The sequence below is a fragment of the Gopherus flavomarginatus genome, chromosome 2, assembly GCF_025201925.1.
Source record: "Gopherus flavomarginatus isolate rGopFla2 chromosome 2, rGopFla2.mat.asm, whole genome shotgun sequence".
Classification (NCBI taxonomy): domain Eukaryota; kingdom Metazoa; phylum Chordata; order Testudines; family Testudinidae; genus Gopherus; species Gopherus flavomarginatus.
Window position 1 is genome coordinate 116,919,242 of NC_066618.1, and position 18,685 is coordinate 116,937,926.

Below are 18,685 nucleotides of genomic sequence, written 5' to 3' on the forward strand. Positions count from 1 at the left end.
CACATAGTACTTCACTACCTGGAACTAGCTAAAGGCATCACTGCTCCTCATAAGATATGAGCCATGAGAAAAGGGAAATATAACTCTCTTTTTATTTCATTTCAGATGACTACGAAACTCCATTGCAGTCAGGTTTCTGCACTGCTCGGAGCCTAGGAAAGTTTACGTTCTGTGTTTCCTTTGAACTCAGGTGGCTAACAATCACTTCAAAAGGCATGAAGCTAGAATAAATGCACGTCAGTCAGGCTCTAAATATGTACATACATTTTTCAGGACAATATTAATAGGAGGAAGTTTCCTGCTCATTTGTGACAGCCATACCCTGAGCTGAATAAACTCTCAGCACTTTATTCGAATATGGTTCTCCCCTTCTCAGATGGAAGCACCCTCAAGTTGTCTAAATAATTCAGTTGATGGTGCAGAGATGACACTAGGTGTTGTCTTTGTGCTTAATTATTCCACCATAGACCATGCACTTGTTTATTGTGCTTTGTTGCTAAATCTCTGCATTGCCCTAGGTTTGTGTTATAATGACTGACTTGTGACCTGAGCCATCTCATTTACAGCAATGCCTGTGCAGTTATAGAAATATCTCAAACTGTGGACTGATTTTCTGTTGGGGGATTAAAGTGAGATTAAAATATTCATTTCACGTGTGACTGAATTCAGATTTGAACTGATAACCTATAGAGGCAACAACTTTCTGTATTGAGCAGCTACATTAAAATATCACTTAAAGTTTAAAAATAAGGTAAAGCTTTCCATAAATACACAAATTAAAATTTAACTCAGAACCAAAAGGATGTATTCTTCACACAATGCACAGTCAACCTGTGGAACTCACTGCCAGAGGATGTTATGAAAGCCAAAACTGAGTTCAAAAATAATTAAGTAAGTTCCTGGAGGACTGGTCCATCAGTGGCTATTAGCCAAGATGGTCAGATATGCAACTCCATGCTCTGAGTTTCCCTAGCCTCTGACTGCCAGAAGCTGGGAGTGGACAACAGGGGATGGATCAGTCAATAACTGCCTGTTCTGTTCATTATCTCTGAAACACTTGGCATTGGCCACTGTCCAAAGAGAGGATATTGGGAAAGGTGGACCATTGATAGGCCCCAATATGGCCATTCTTATGGTGAAATGAACGTCAGTGCTCTAATAAAAATCTGGGGTCTAACTTCCCCAAGGTGTTGCCCTTATGTAGTCATCTCTATCTATATAAAGTAGATGCAATTTTTATAGCAAGCTGTACCTGATTTTTAAACTTTATCTTAAGTAATGTATTGCTGTGGCTAGTAGTATTATTTATTAGTTGTGGCTAAATGCTCCATCCTTATTAGGCTAGGCACTGTACAAACACATAACAAAGACGATGCCTGCTTGAAGTTACTGGAGACAACAGTTTATCACTTTAGGAGATATTAGGTTAAATCTGAATTCAGTCTCATATGACGTGATTTCAGTGGGAGTTTCATCCCTGTAGCAGAATATAAATAGTTTGATTAAGCCATACAACAGAGTAAAATCAGGAAAAACAAATAGTACATAACCTACAAGTGCATGAAATGTTTTTGGTTTTAAAATAGCACAAGAAATGTTGAAACCCAAACAAAGGTCTGGTGTAGACCAGACAGCTGTGATGATTTACACCAGCAAGCAGTCTGGCCCTAAATATTTAAAGATAAGCAACTTTCTTTAAAAGTACCAGTTTCAAACTGGAGCCGAATAGCATATGTTCAGATGCAGAAAAATCAAGGAAGAGAAAGATACTTGAAAAAGACAAAAAGAGACAAGGAAAGCTGTCAGGAGGCCAGAGAAGACAGAGAGATTGATTAAAAATAAAAATGAAGGTCAATTTTAAAATATTACATATGTGTTGTTTCTGGGAGGAAAGCTCTGGGTCGCTCCTCTGGGCCATCTGCTAGCAAAAAGGAATCTACAGACTTATTGCTGAGGCGAAAGGGGGTGAGCCGTCTGAAGTTGTTTGGAGAATATGGTAACTGTACTCGGGCCCTTTGTGATGGTACTACAGAATCTTCATCAGTTAACCATGGCGGGAACTTCATGTAGATACTTTGATCATCATCAGCTGAAAATGCTGGGTTATCAATTCCTACAAAAGTTTATGAGTGATAAATTCAGTTGGAAAATAAAATAACTGGCAGCATATAGGATGTTTAGCCCAGGAATATAGCCATAATGAAATAAAACATAAACAAATACCGTTTTTCTGCTTTCTGCTCACATACCGTGTTATTGCTGGTCATTTTGCTATTTTAAAAGTCTCAGTTGATTAAAAAACAAATCAAACAAACCAGCAAAAAACCTGACTTTCATTGGCAGTTATGGCTGAAGGCTCTGTCGACAGCAAAACCTATTTATTCAAATGAACTGATTGATTTAAATCCAGTCATACCAAATGTGCTCAGTTCTAGTTTTTTTTTAAATGTATCAATTTAAAAATGAAACATATTTGAAAGATTGATACCAGGGCTAGACTGACCAGCTCTTTTGCATCACCCCAGTAATGCAAAGGAGATTCAAGCCTGGATTACCTAGCCCATTAAGACAGGTTTATGGCTTTTTGGCATCACTACAGCAGTCAGAGGATACTGGTGAATTTGGCTCCCCAGTCTCCGACAACTTATAGTATAAACCCAGACAGTAAGAGAATATAACAGGACAGGGGTCTGATTCTCCTCTGACTATACTGCAAATCAATAATTCCACTAAAGTCAGTGGACTTACAGTAATGTGTGCAAGAGGAGAAACAGGCCCAAACAGTCAAAAGTACCTTTTTTGTATGTGTGGAAACAGGTAACGAAGCCCTTTTAAAACAAATATCAAACCTGCACATGGTGAACCGTAAAATATTATTTAAAAAACCACAGTCTAGATCCAGTTTGAAACCTAATTCTTTTCTGGAGCACTATTAGTCACTTCATATGCACCCTAACACAGTATCCATCGGGGTATGGTGTATTAGAACAGTTCTATCAGCATGAGTTTGGTTATATTCAAATGAATCCAATAGAAGTATTATACTACACCCCGCCTTTACACAGCTTGCACGTGCCATGTGTTACAAAAAACAAACTACCATATATACTTGTTCATAAGCTGAATTTTTTTAGTAAAAAAGGGAAGCACCAGAGAAGGGGGTCGGCTTATGAATGGGTATAGAGAGGGAGAGGTGGGACACAGCCCCTCCCCCCAACATAGGGAGCAAGGAGAGGCAGCACAGCCAGCAGAGCCAGAAGGGAAGAGGCGGGGCCAAGGTCTCTCCGCTTCTGGCCATGCTGCTCTCCCCCAAGCCTCTGAAGCCGCTGCAGCTCTGGGGCTGGCAGACTGCAGTCATGCCACTCGGCCCCACCCCCCAGAGCAGGCTGTGGCCATGCTGCCTGGCCCGCTGGAGCATGCTGCGGCCGCACCGCCTGGTCTGGTCCTCCAGAGCAAGTTGCGGCCGCGCTGCCCACCCAGTTGGAGCAGCTCCAGCCAGGCCAGAGACATCCTCCCCTGGCCCTCCCCAAATAAGGTGGGAAAGGATGGGATGGGAGGTGTGTGGGGGTCCCAGGCTAGGGGTGGGGTCATCTAGGGTGTAGTCACAGAGGTTACTCCCCTGACTACCTGCTTCTCCTCTCCCAAAACATTTCCCCACCAGTTGCTGTCCCAGCCCATCAGGGAAAGCAGCTGGCGCACCGGGACGCTTTGTTTACTTAGGTTTACCTCTGTGCCTGCGGACGCTTGAGGTAAACAAACCATCTCGGCCCACCAGCGGCTTATCCTGATGGCCCGAGAGCCAAAGTTTTCTGACCCCTGAATTATAGGGTCAGCTTATGAACAGGTTATAAAAATTTTCCATTTTTACTTATCCATCTTGGGAGGGTTGGCTTATAAACAAACTGGCTCATGATCGAGTATATACGGTACTATGTTGTGAGTCCTACTGGACCAGGACTAGAGAGAGGGAAAATTAACACATTTGAAAACCTTAAACATTACCTAAAATAGCTTCTTCTAGACATAAACATGTCATGGTTTTAAAATTTGATGTCTTTGAACTTTCCAGGGCTGGAAGCAAGAGCTGTGTGGCCCACTGGAAAGCTGGGAAACCCCAGTGATGGAAAGACCCTGCTTCTAGCTCTGCAGGGTCACTAGAATGATATTAGAACTTATATTTACACTGGTCCAGGACTAACTATTGCCTGTTATGGGCCCCAGGACACCGTAATTTTGGGGAGAGACATTCCACATCAAGAGGAAACGAAGAAAACATATTTGAGTCAAGTTAACCTATGTATTCCTGACAAAGCAGAAATCAATTCAAAATGGCTGAATATTGGCTGACTGAAAATCAGGACAACTTTAGAATAATTTTTTCTGTGTCTAGAAGTGATTAGTCATTTCACAGCCAGGTTATGCAGTCATGACCACAACCTTTGTCAATATCATCAGCAGAAAGCTATTAACAAAAAATCCAATAAACTGCTTTGCAATTGAAGAAAATTCTGCATTTATGATCTATTTTCGTACCAGAGGTAGCATCTGTGCAATTCTGCTTGGTGACATTAGCTAAAAAGTCAACTCCTTTGTCCATATGAAGAGATTCATAATTTTCTTCTGGATCAGAAAATTCCACATCTGGAAAAAAATATAAAAAAATCAGTGTGCGCTAGAGATTCCTAAAAGATTTGACCCAAAGTGTTATTTGGTAGCTTCTTGATGCTAGTGTAGCTATCAAAGATTTATATAGATAATCTTTAATGTAAATCTGGGTAAATGTATGTTTTGAAAGCAATCATATCTTTATAACTAAATTCTGTACATATCTAATGTACAGTTTATCAGGTCGCTAATAATTGATTTCCGATTCATTCCTGCATCAGTATCTTGTGCTGTAATTATGTTCCCTTTTCCAAACTAAAGAGGATTGGGCTAGATGAGTACTTGGATAGGAGAGCTGCAGGAAAAGCTTACAGACTGCAGCAAGTGCTGATTCAGAAGGTGGCAACTTTTCCTGCTTACCCAGTGGTGAAAGAAAACCTGAGCATAGTGTCAGGGGTCACTGTGCTGCTAGAGGTGCTCTCTTTCAAATGGGATACAGAATTAAGGTGCTGACAACTTGTGGTAATTAAAGATCCCATTGCATTTTCATAAAGGGATTAACATTGGTACCCTGGATCATGTCAGACTTGGTTAATTAATTCCTGCCATTCTACGCTCCCCTCTGCAGTGGCTATGATTTTCTTTCCCACCCCTCAACGCAAACCACTATGTAGTGCTGCTGTGTGTGGTTAAACATCTGCTGTGTTTCCCCCCAGAGGCAGCTCCATATCCGTGGCGGTGAAATGATCCCCGTACATTAAATCCCTTATCAATCCCTCTAAAGAAAATCCCTTAATACAGGAGAAGGCCTAATTAGTTAATGTTTGGGAAACACTTTAAGATCAAAGGAGCTATAGAAGTAAAATTATTATTCAGCCATTATATTGCTGCTGGCAATAAAAATAAATGCTAATAAACTGATAGATAGCAAATACCTGAGCTCAGAGTTTCTACTTCCCACACCCACACTATTCCTGTCTGAAAGCTATGGGGAAAATTCTGACACTGCCCCTCTTCCCCCTACTTCACAGCCCTCTTTAAAATTAGCGGGGTTGCATGGGTAACTGAGGGGAGAATTTAACTCAATGCCTTATAATAACTTGCCATGGCAGTCGGCATCAGACACAACTTACTGTGACTGACAACAGCACCTGCAAAGAGATGGCTGAAACTCAGATCCAAGGATCTTTTTCTTTAAATGCAAAATTACAAGTGCAGGGTTTTTTCTTTCCTTATTTTGTTAGGGACACTGCCAAGGCTAGCAGGCCCAAAGTTAGATTCGATAGGCCAAATTCTGTGCTGGAGTCACTGCAGTTGCATTTAGGGTAAAAGTCAGCACAGTATTTGGCTATACTGTCTTTCCATTCATGTACATGTTATGCTGTCCTCCTGTTCCAGCCTGCTTGCTCTGCTTTCAGAGAAAGTACTGATATTTACAAGATGCCTGGGCAAGTCATGGTGGGTGCATGTACATACCCATGGGATCACAAAGGAAGCCATTATCATAGTTAGCTGAGGCATGTCATGAGTCAGAAGCTGAGATTTTATCTATGTTGTGGCCTTCTTTATGGTGGCCTCCAATTATTTTTAGGATTTCAGGGTTAAACATTGGTTTTGTTAATGTTAGTTATAAAGTAGGCTAAAGTTGTCTATGAAAATGTATTAATTTTTTAATGTTCATTACTTCCTTCCAAACACATCTGTTTTCAGCAAGGAGAGGGGGAAATGTGACATGGGTAGTAGTACATTTGTTAATGTCAACTTAGTTTTTTTTCCTGCCATGAAATTTCACAAGAACACTCTTCCTCCAACAAAATACAAGCTGATTAAAAAAATCTGGTTAACTCAGGGCCACCCGGCGGGGGTGGGGGGCAAGTGGGGCAATTTGCCCCAGGCCCCGGGCCCCATAGGGGCACCCACAAGACTTTTTCGGGGCCCCCGGAGCAGGATCCTTCACTCGCTCCAGGGACCTGGAAAACTCTCGCTGGGCCAGGGCCCTCGGAGCTTCTTCCGCTCCGGGTCTTTGGCGGCGGGGGGCCCTTCTGCTCCACGGCGGAAGGACGCCCCGCTGCTGAATTACTGCCGAAGCAGGACCCACTGCCGAAGTGCCAGGTCTTTGGCAGTAATTCAGCGGTGGGGGGGCCCCGCTGCGGGTCTTCAGGGCACTTCAGCAGCAGGTCCTGGAGCGGAAGGACCCCCCGCTGCCGAATTACCGCCGAAGCGGGGACCCCTGCCGCCAAAGACCCCAGGCCACCTGAATATTCTGGGCAGCCCTGGGTTAACTACTCTTGTTTGACAGTGCAATTACCTTTTTCCTTCAAAGTAAAATCTTGCACTGGATTTTCTGAAGGTATTTTTCCATTTGGTATGGCATTACTATTTCTCTGAAAAAGTAAAACATTTCAGGTTACCGCAGACAGTGGTAGCTATGCAGCACACATTGCAGATACAGAGAGCCTGATTCCCCAGCTTTCTGCCAATCAAATGGAGTTCACCAACATAATCCTGGAATAATGCAGTGGTGATCACGCCTAACTATTTTAAGCCTTTATTTTGTCTTTGCATAGAACTTCCATTGATGTTAGTGCAGACACACAACTCTATTAGTGGTATGTGGCCGAGTTCCCTACTCCTTTTGCCATTGGGCAGGTTGGATTTGTCCCTCCTTCGTCCATGCAGGAGAAGCTGGAGTTTCATCTCCTCACACCATCAGCCCCCCTGAGCTCCATGCAATTTCCATGGAGACATAGGTGACAACTTCCGCTCTTTCCCCGGGTGCTCGACCCCACCCTGCGTCCCCTGCCCAGCCCCCGCTCCACCCCTTTCATGAGGCCCTGCCCCTTCCCTGCCTCTTCCCACCCCTTCCCAGCCCCCATTCCAACCCCTTCCCCAAAGTCCCCGCCCCAACTCCGCCCCCTCCCTGCCAATATTCCAACTCCTTCCCCAAATCCCCACCCCAGCCTCACCTGTTCCCCTGAGTGCACCATGCTCCCGCTCCTCCCCCCTTCCTGGAGTGTGCTAAGGCTGTCAAACAGCTCTTTGGTGGTGGCCAAGTGGGAAATGCTAAGAAGAAGGCAGAGGAGTGGGGACTCGGCATGCTCAGGGGAGGAGGCTGGGAAGAGGAGGGGCTGAGGCAGGGGGTAAGGGGAGCTTGGCTGCCGGTGGGTGCAGAGCACCCACTAATTATGAGCACTTTTGAAAATGTAGCTTATAGTCCAGGCCTCCCTACAGTGTCAACGTGTGATGCTCTATTCCTTACTGCTACAACATAGCAAGGAAATTAGCACAAAAGTAATAGGCAAAGAGTGTCTTTCATAGAAACCCATTAAATTTTCCCTGTGGGTGCTCCATCCCCAGAGCACCCACGGAGTCGGCGCCTATGCATGCAGACATGAGCCACTCCTTCTGGCACCATGGTTGTTGGACCTGGAATCCTCTCACATCCAAAGGAAGGATCCCACAGTGCAGAGGGAAATGATCGGTACATTCCACAAGATTGGTGAAGGTATAATGCCACCTCCAGTGCTGCCCCTCGACTCATCCTACATTTTGATCTCTCCCCTGGCTTGGGTCTCGATCACCAAAACTCCCTCTGAGGAGTTTCCACAGGGAAGAGATTGATGCTGGGAGCCGAAACTACCCTATGCTTCCTCAGGAATGGATCCTCTAGAGCACCAGGCCTTTTGTCTGGGTAAATGGCAGTCCCCTTACCCTTTTTTGGCCCCGGTCTCTCTTGTGGTTTTTGTTGAGCTTTTTGGGCTGGTTTATTCCTAGTTTGGTGCTCTTGAAAGACTCTAAGCGCTTCCTCATTGTCCTGTGGAAAATCTCCTTGTCTTGTTTTTCATCTTCATTCTGAATGATCTCGTGCCGACTGTACAGATGTATGTGCTGTAGCCAGGAAGATAAGAAAACATTTATTTATATAGAAATGCAGACTGAGGCCCAGCACCAAGGCAACTGCCAAAACCAATCTATTACAAAAAGACAATTAATTACAAGTCAACACACTAACAGGATTCCAGGTAGTTAATGATTTCCTTCTTACCTATCAGTATGGTAATTTGAAAAATATTGATTGAAAGTCATTCAGATTAATTACACTGGCTAGAACAGGTCTGGATTAAACAGCTCAGTCTTCCTAACGTTCACATGCTTCATTTCACCCTCACCCAGCCAGTTAACTTTCAGACCAGCAACAATCAACCAGCAGAACACATCTGGGGCCCAATTCTGCAATCTTCTCTCACATGAGTAGTGCCATTGAAATCAATGGGACTACTTGTATAATAAGGACTGCTCACATGATTAAAAGTATGCAGGATCAGAGCCCATCTTCAGTTAATGATTGATTTTTCAGATTTGTCCTTTTATTTTCAGTTTCCCAACAATTTTCTGCATTTTGTTTCTTCTGGCTGTCAAACGAAAACATGGTAATAGCTGCAACTGTGCTCTCACCTCTTGTCTGGGTTTGTAGAGGTACTGCTGCAATGTGTGGTGAGTGACTGTATCCTCTGTATCTCGTATGCTTTTTCTCCTCTGCTCTAAGGCTTGCATATCAAGACAAACGGAGCTGGCTTTTTCTCTCCTAAAGCAGAATATTAAAATATATACAACATTTTTCTAGATCACTAACTGGAGGAATATATTATATATATATGCACTGCAATATATTTAAACATGAAGATAAGTGTGGATGGGATAAAAACAAGTAAACATCATCATGAGTCAAGTGTAGTCTAGAGTGAGTGGGCACAACTCTTGTGGTAGCCTCTGGGCAGATTCAGCAGTGACATCAGTGGTGGTGTAATTTGGTCAGGAAAAGCAAGTAAATGACAAACTAGTGCGACTTGCAACAATTTAGCACTGATTGATCATCTGCTTTATCTTATAAACTTATGCCTGTTTCCTTCTTTTCCTGTTACATCTCATCCTTGTGCACCTGCAGGACGGAAGGTCTATTAATTTAGCTCAGTGGTTCCCACACAGTGGGGTCCCAGACCTCTGGGTGGTCTGCTGTGGGTTATGCAGGGTCTGTTCCTTGGGACAGGGCCAGAACCTGCCGGAACAGCATTCTGGCACTTGCTGCATGGAAGACACTGTTTTTCTCAGATACTGTGCATGAGAGGTCATGTTGGTAGGGGCGTTCTGGTCATGCTAGTACTTGCCCATTGAGAACTACACACTCGCTATGAGAGTTTAGTAGTACTTCTTCTGCCACAGATGTCAAGACTCACAACACTCACAAGTAATACCCCTATTTAGGGGAAACGGAAATTCAGATAAAGATACATGTATAAGGGTTTCAGGACTCTACAGTGAAGCTGGGAACTGAGCCCCCGGAATCCTGAGACCACTGAACTAAACCGTGTGTGTGTATTTTTGGAGGTGACATAACTAACTGAACTAATAGCGTAATAATGACATGAAACTTATGTATAAACAATGAAAGGGGTCTGGGATATTTAGTCAGATGCCAAAGGGATCCTTGGCAGAAAAAAGTTTGGGAACCACTGATCTAGGTCATTCATCCCAATGCTATTAGTCACAGTCGTTTTCTGTACCCGGGGAATACCAAATTCAGTAGTACTTGACCACTTACATCTGTGGTCAGACCAATTTGCATCTTATGAATAGCAGATGCCACTGTTTATATCACAGTTAAATTTATTCCAATAAATGTTATGTGCCATTTGTTTTTCACAAATGTGTGTATTTTTCTTTCCTAAAGGGTGAAAAGGCGACTTGAGACTAAACCTCTGGAATTTGCCCAGCGGTGAATACTGTAGGCAAGACCCACGTACTCCGCAGAAAGTTGGACCAATATTGTGCTGTACAGCTCTATAGTTTTTGTGGCATGCCTTTGCACCAGATGGAAAATTTGGTGGCAACTCCAGAAATATTCAAATGAGGAGATTTTTGTTGAATTAAATATGCAAAAGATAATACAATTGCCAGAGTCTCTTCTGTGTTGTTTATGTTAGTATTGCATGCTTTTTTAATTTAACTCTGCCTCCGCATTATTCATATTCCACAGATATTTGTATTGACAATGCATAACTGCAGGGCAGAAGATATCAGAGGAGAAGCTGGAGGTTTCGGCAGCTGGCGAGGGGACAGAAGAGGCCAAGTTCTACTATCCTTATTCAGAGCAAGTACGCCTCGAGTAGATCCACTGAAATCAGTGGGTCTACTCAAGAAGTAAGGTCCTACTTGTGACAGATTTTGCAGCATCTTTGGGGACCAATATATTAAATTTATGAAATATTTATGTCTGATTGTGTTCTGCTCCATGGGGAAGAGTTACCACAGCTCCTCCAGGAACTAAAAAACACTATGAGGTGATCACCCTGGGGATTGTAAACAACTCCAGAGAAACACCATCCCCTGGGGTGTTTGCATATGCTGGTTCAAACTAGGTTTCCCAGAGACCCAAACAAAAAAAGGGCTTTGGGTATAAAAAGGCTGAGTTTGAACTAACACAGAGCCTTTTTTTCTTTCAGCAAACGGACACGATCATCTGTCCAAGGGAGGGGTGGGGCAGAGCAACCCTTGGCTAACTAGGGCTTTGGCTTACTAGGGTCCATAAGACTGATGGGTGACCTCTGGTAAACTGTTACCTTGCATATAGGAACTTTTATTGTTTTTATATGTTTTCCCTGTAATGCTTTTACCCTAACAATAAACGTATTTTGTTTTGTAAAGGCTGATGTGTCACTGGTATACACTGTTGTAGCTCCTGGAGAAAGGTTAACCACAGGTGCTTGACCCCAGTCAGACCTGCTGAGGAAATCACACTGAAGTGCATAAGACCAAGAACCTACACCCCTCATCCGGAGTGAGAGAGAAGCAGATCTCCACCCATGAGATATGATGGCTGAGAGCCTGAAGCCTCATGTGGGAGCCGTCGAATAAGAGCATGGTGCTTGTGTGTCAAAGATGCAGTTAAACTCTGAAACTGTGACGCTGTTCAGTGCGAGTAATGGTGGAAGCATCTGGCCCAAGGTGTGGGAAGCAGTTTGGCATTAAGGGATAAGCACATTAACAGCTAGACACAATTAGCATTTTTTCAATGAAAAGTTTTGAATTGAAACATGGGATTTCAATATCAGTGATTTTTTGTGTGGAAACTTCATTTTTGCCACTTTTTTCCCAAAATGAAAATGTTCAACAATTACAAAATTTTGCAAAAATGTCTGTTTTTAAATTGTAGGGAAAATACCACTTTCTCATTTAAAAAGAATCCTCCCTCTCCCCCATACTTTCTTCCACTAACTTTTTTCAGCAAATGTGCGTACCATTTTTCAACCTGCACTATTAGCAGCATGTTTCTGTGGGAGAGCATCCCCCACAGATGTAGTGCTGTCCACATCGACGCTTTTGTTGGTGAAACATGTTTTTTTCACACCCCGACCAACAAAAGCTTTGCTGACAAAAAGTGCTAGTGTAGACAAAGTCTTAGTTTCACCAATAGCTGGCTCTTAAAAATATAGGGCCAGCTTTACTGGTACATTGCAACTATGCACCACTCTGCAATTCCAAGTGGCATAAATCTGGTTTAACTGGCAGGTTGTACCCAGTTTACAGCTGCTTTACATAATGGAAGTGGCACAAACTGCTTGAGCATACCAGGGAACATGTCTCATAATTTAAAAAAAGAAAAAGAAAAAGAAATTTTACAACATTTAAATAATGAATTCTGAACAAGAATTCCATGGTAAAGGGTGGATTCTGTGGCTCTGGCATCATGTAACACACAAGACTCTGGCTACAGGGAGGGTTGCAAAACTGTATGAATGATAAGCCCCTGTTCTTACACACTGGAACTTTCTGAAAAATTCACCTTTAGAGATACAGTTTTCATGCTTGGTCTCTGACCAAAGGAGAGTTTAGTTTGGAAGGTTTGTGTAAAATCATGTAGCTGCTTCTGATTTCCACAAAGGTAAAAAAATTACTCTTCCCTTTTTAAAAAAATACTGCCATTCATTTTTCTGCACATATGTGATACTCTCTATTCCCATTTTTCTAGTTATACATGTAAACTTTTATATTTCTGTTCATGTCATAAAATGTTTTCCATTAAACTCCCAGGAATGAGATAACCCTGAGGAAGGGTACTCTTCTTTGAACCTGGTGAAATAAGTAACGAGTATAATATGCTACTTTGATAGACTGACAATGTCTTGTAATATCCTGGAAAAACCTTATGGAATTAAAATAAACTTTACTGAATTAGGTTAAACCTCACTGAATTAGGGTGAATACCTTTGTAGGTCCATTGTATTAAAAATGCAATTCTGTATGTGTTATTATCAAACTATATGTATTCTCTAGTAGGAGGAGGAACATAGGCACTGACTTCATGGGTGCTCCATGGCTGGAGCATCTATGGGGAAAAAATGGTGGGTGCTGAGCACCCACTGGCAGCTCCTCTATCAGCTCCACCCACTCCACCCAGCGTCTCCCACTCGTTGATGGGCCCCACGGATCAGTGCCTCTCCCTCCCTCCCCACGCCTCCTGCCAGCTGAGATCAGCTCTTTCATGGCTTGCAGGAGGTGCTGGGGGGGAAGGAGGGAGGAGTGAGGACACAGTGTGCTTGGGGGAGGGCGTGGAACTGGGTGGGAAGAGGCGAGGTGAGGGTGGAGCATGGGCAGAGGTGAGTCCTTGGGGCAGAGCCAGGGGTCAAGCCCCCCCCCGGCACTTTGGAAAGTCAGCACCTGTGAGGAAGATGCTAATGTACTTCCTTTGTTATCAGCCTTTGAAGCCACCTCCTGGAGAGGGGCATATATACTAGTTCAAAGTGGATTCTTCATGATCCAAGAAAGACAAAGAAAGGATTTTTGGATAAAAAGTCTGGTTGTAAATTGGCTCAGGGCCTTCTTCCTGATCCAGCAAATGGACAGAACCCCTGCTCCATGGAGAGCCCCAGCCTTTTGGGAAGGAGTTGGAAGGACTAGGCCTGCTGAAGCCCCATAAGACTGGGGGCCTGTTCTGAGCTGAAGCTGTGGTGAACTTGTAACCACAAAGAATCCCCTTGGGTGGGGGTTTGAAGGACTGCTCCTGCCAGAGCCCATGTTAGGGCTGAAGTGAACCCTTATTAGCATGTGTGTAGCTTCTTTTATTGTTTTTAATCTGTTTTCTCTGTAATGCTTTTTACCTGAAGACAGGCTTGCACAGAAAGAACAGTGTGGGGTACCTGTCACTGCTGAAAATCATTCAGTTATCAGTCTCCGAAGAGAAAGCAACCAAGTCAGCATGGGAGCATTTGCCACCCATTTTGTACTTGGGTAAACACTCATTTTTTGTATTTAATCCTATACAACTCAAAAATTAAACAAAAACAGCCCCTAAAAAAAGTTACTTACAGTAAACAGGAGACAGAGGCCTCTACAGTACTTGGTCGAGGAGTGCTGAAGTCCACATTGACCATGTTGTCAGTACTTGAAGAACGAATAAAAGCCAGGGAACCTCTACGCTCTCCCTGTTCACAGAAAGAAATAACGTGCATTACAGCTTAGCGGTAGGGCTTTCAGTGATGTTAACAGAGGTATACCAAGGGCTAAACTGTATAATATAAAAAAAATGCATCATTTTTGAAGCTTCTGTAGGCAAATAACCCATAAATACAACTTTTCTCTAGTTCTTTTGTAACAGGAATAAGGTCTTTTTTTTCCATGGGGAGGGGATAGCTCAATGGGTTGAGCACTAGCCTGCTAAACCCAGGGTTGTGAGTTCAATATTTGAGGGGGCCATTTAGGGAACTGGGGTAAAAATCTGTCTGGGGATGGGTCCTGCTTTGAGCAGGAGGTTGGACTAGATGACCTTCTGAGATCCCTTCCAACCCTGATATTCTATGTGGTTTATTTCCCTGGGGCAAAAGTCAACCTTGTATAGAGGACCAGCCCAAAGCCATGACAATTAATAGTCCTAATTTGAAGACTTAAAGTGACATTTTAGGCTTTCTCCTTATCTTCTGCAAAATGTACCCCTGCACCTCTAAAAGCCCTCAGTGAGAGCCACCAAAAGTTTGAATTCCCCTTTCCACTATATAAAGGGTTACTTCCAATACTGGGCAACATTTTTCATCTAACACCTTGCTAGCCACCTGTAAACATCTACTTATCTAGATTCTTATATTGGCACCCATATCTGTGCTACCTGAACACCTTCCAAGATATGACAGTAATCGTTCTTTCTTCCTTCCCAGAAAGGAGGCAAATGTTTGGTTAGTCATGAAATGTATGCATGCATGCACGAGGAACTAAAGCTAAATTGAAAAGGTGAGCTTTGCTTTCAGTTCTGCATGGTGATACAAAAGTGAATTCCTGCAAAACTTTTGTCTCCCATGATCGCCAGTGCCCACTGCTACTTGACATTTTCATTGTTCTGATGGACTGTAGATAGTGAGTGAAGTCATGCTCCCAGAAGGAGAAAAAATTCTCTGATAGTGAGAGGCAATCCCACATATGGTTTTGAATTGCAGCACAGAGATCTTGGACTGGACTCTATGTTTTAATGAGCGGTGAACAGAACATCTGTAGAAAAATATTTCCCCCACTGACAGAAGTACATTATTCTTAAGATCGAAGCTACTGTATTGTGATTTTGTAAGCTATAGCTCTGTCATGATCATTTTACATGTCCATGCACAGAAAAGGAATCAAGAAAGCTTAAACATGGTTGTAACAGGATGTGCTGAGCCAAAAGTTCACTCAATACCCTGTCACTCATATCGCTGCCAGTTTATATTAATTGAGCTCTGATTGAAAAACAAGCAGTTGGCAGAGGAGGCAAATTAACTGAGTGGCAATACAGCTGAGAGGCTAATAGGGCTGAAGTATCCTCAGCAGCTAGACAGACAGGAGGGAAGAGAGCAGGGTGCCTGAAAGAAGGAACAAGCAGACAGGACTGGTTGCTGTTCGTACTTCTAGGTTACCCTTCCCCAGAAAGCAAGTGGGGAAGCTGGCTATTGATTGTAAATGTAATATATAATAGAGCACAATGGTGGTTAAGAAGACCTGGAGTGGCTGTGGTCAGTTACTGGGGCTGAAAAAGACACTCAGGAGACCCGTGACAATGGTGGAGAAAACCTATGTTCTAGGAAGTACAATCACCTATGCATAATTTATAATCATCTGTGTTCTAAGCAATTTGGAACCATTCAATGGCATTAGAAAAATCACTGTGACATCTGAAAACAGAAACACCTACATAAATATTACAGTGAAATGGAAATCAGATATTTAAGGTACCTAAATGTGAGGTTCATAATTATATTACTGCTAGAGCTATTACTGACTGAAGCATGAAATGTTTTTTAAATGACTCCCATGACACTTAAATGCATGAAATGGGGCTACAGATATTTCTGGTCACAGGTAGAAATGTCCTTCTGTGGACATTCACCTGCAGTTATACTTCTGGAGGCCTTTCTGTGTGTGATAACTAGAACAAGACATTTTGACCTAAGCTCTCAGTCTAGATGTGGTTCTAGCTATTAGTTGAAGACTGCCTATGTGCCGTGAATCAATGAAGCCTTCTTGCTCAATATCCAGACTAATGGGCTAGACTGGGGAAAATAACAAGGAGATTTTTCGCCTGCTGGTATCCAGGAATTGTAGGAATTTGAGAGGCCAGCTGTTCTCAGACTGGGGTGTCTGGAGTCCTTCTTGGTGTTCCGCAGAATTAAAAGATTAGAGAACCAACAAATAGGTGGTAGAGCAGGAAGAGTTGGTCCCAGAAAAGACTGTTGTCTTGTGACAGGCTCACAAAATGAAAAAGCTTGGGAATCATTCCAAAAGATTTTGGATTTTGCCCATGAGTAACATTGAATTTGCTAGTGCGGCAAAAATGTTTTGTGTTTTGGTGTTAGTTTTTTGGAAGGCTAATGAACCAAAAAACAAAACAAAACAAAACCCCAGCTCTTTATCAAGCTTGTAGTTCATTTGGCTACAAAAATAAGCTCAATCTTGAGGCTAGCACCCAGATGCTCTCAGTCTGCAACTGCCATCTGCACTGCTTATTCTAACCTGAATTTCTGCACAAGCCATCACTGGAAAGCACACTATTGCTTCAGCCACTGCTTGTTTAATTATTCACAGGGAGCCAGATTCTGCCACCTTTATACATGCTGACTAGCACATGCTCACTTGCATAGCTTCCGTGAAACGATGGTACTACTTGGCGCACGCGGAGGCAGAAACCAAGCTTCTAAATGATACCTATCAGAACAGAACAGTGACATATACAGGACCCAGTGGTACTGAGGAATTTAGAAGTAATACAGTGGACCACGATGACATAAATAGGTAATAACGGGACACAATACACTTCAAATACCATTTCACCGTAAAAGTAGATTTGCTTTTGATTCAGCTCTCCTAATACATGGAAGTTAAGAAATCCTGCAATATTTAAAACAAAGAAATATGATGTTACAGTGTGTAAGAAAAGATGTTTAAAAGTACCTCAGCCACATAGCTAATAGCATCCTTCAGGTTGAGCTCATGGAAAATATTAAGAATCTGGTCTCTTGATTTTTGAGCAGACCTTCTCATCAGTACTTTACTGAGGATTTTCCGATCAAAATTGGACCACCTAGTGATTTAAACAAAGAATTTTAACAGCAGCAATCAATTTAAATGATAGTTAGCATTTTTAGTTTTGTTTGAACAGCTATTCCTTTGAGTTAAGCATTTTTATACTGTAACTCCTCGCTTAACATTGTAGTTATGTTCCTGAAAAATGCAACTTTAAGCAAAACAATGTAAAGCGAATCCAATTTCCCCATAATAATTAATATAAATAGGGGGTGTTGCAGGGAAATGTTTTTCACCAAACGACTATGTAAGTTTTAAACAAACAATTTAATACTATATACAGCAATGATGATTGTGAAGCTTGGTTGAGGTGGTGAAGTCAGAGGGTGGGATATTTTCCAGGGAATGCCTTACTGCTAAATGATAAACTAGAACAGCTGAGCCCTCAAGGGTTAATACATTGTTGTTAATGTAGCCTCACACTCTACAAGGCAGCAGAAATGGAGGGAGGGGAGACAGCATGGCAGACAGACACAGAGACACACATCCTGTGTGTGAGAGAGATGCCCATTGCCCCTTTAAGTACACTGACCCCACTCTAAGTACATTTCCTTTTTAATTAGATCAGGAAGCTGAGACAGTAGCTGCTGCCAGAAAGCTCCCTCTCATGTCCTCCCTGCTCTGTGGAGATGGGGTAAGGGGAGGGCAGGAGCAGGGAGGAGGGGGACACTCTGACTTTAGCACCCCTTCCCCCCTACCTTGTACAGCAAGCAGGAGGCTCCCGGGAGAAGCTCCAAGGCAGAAGGCAGGAGCAGCACAAGGCAGTGCGGGGAGGGACAGCTGAACTGCTGGCAACTGATAGCCTGCTGGGCAGCTGCTGCACAGGGAACTTAGGAGAGCAGGGAGCTAATAGGGGGGCTACCAGTCCACCCTGGTTCCAAGCCCCCACCAGCTCCAACAGGCTGCTCTTTCTGCAAGCAGTGGACAAAGCAGGCAGCTGCCAAACAATGTTAGAAGGGAGCATTGTGCAACTTTAAATGAGCATGTTCCCCAATTGATCAGCAATGTAACAACAAAACAACATTAACGGGGACAACTTTAAGTGAGGAGTTACTGTACACCTTATCGGATAATAAACACAGGGAAATATGTTTTGTTGCTTTATTTCTGTAAATAACAGTTAAAGCACATTTGTAAAAGCCTTATATGGAGTTACACAATTCACAACTATCTTTTGAGAGGTGCAGTCACCAGGCACAGCTGCTGCAGAACAACAGCAATAAGAGGTTTGTAATTAGAGTATACAAAATGGTTCTAGTTTCAAAATCAATAGGACATACAATACACCAGGGAATAATGCCATTTTATTTTTCTACTTCTGACTATTCGATTGTATCTTTAAGAGCCTTTAGGAACCCTCACAGTAAAAGTTTAAAAATCTCTTTCCTTCTATGTAAAAGAGTTTACCTTCAGTAATAGATGATTTTTTTCCCCAATGTCTTGTAGGTTGGCCCCATTGAGAAGCCCCTGCATGCCCCAGTGA

At 42.8% G+C, this 18,685-nt stretch overlaps 1 protein-coding gene across 1 annotated transcript in view; it reads right to left on the minus strand.

Moving 5' to 3' along the window:
- Positions 1-1,865: 1,865 nt before the first annotated feature.
- SLC9A3 (solute carrier family 9 member A3) overlaps positions 1,866-18,685 on the minus strand; it is a 72,308-nt gene continuing 55,488 nt past the window's right edge. Inside the window, exons 10-16 of the mRNA XM_050938176.1 lie at positions 17,071-17,200; positions 13,969-14,084; positions 9,061-9,190; positions 8,317-8,493; positions 6,914-6,989; positions 4,534-4,641; positions 1,866-2,113 (exon numbers count right to left, since the gene is read on the minus strand). Of these exons, the coding sequence (XP_050794133.1) occupies positions 1,866-2,113; positions 4,534-4,641; positions 6,914-6,989; positions 8,317-8,493; positions 9,061-9,190; positions 13,969-14,084; positions 17,071-17,200 (985 nt within the window). The remainder of the gene's footprint in view (positions 2,114-4,533; positions 4,642-6,913; positions 6,990-8,316; positions 8,494-9,060; positions 9,191-13,968; positions 14,085-17,070; positions 17,201-18,685) is intronic.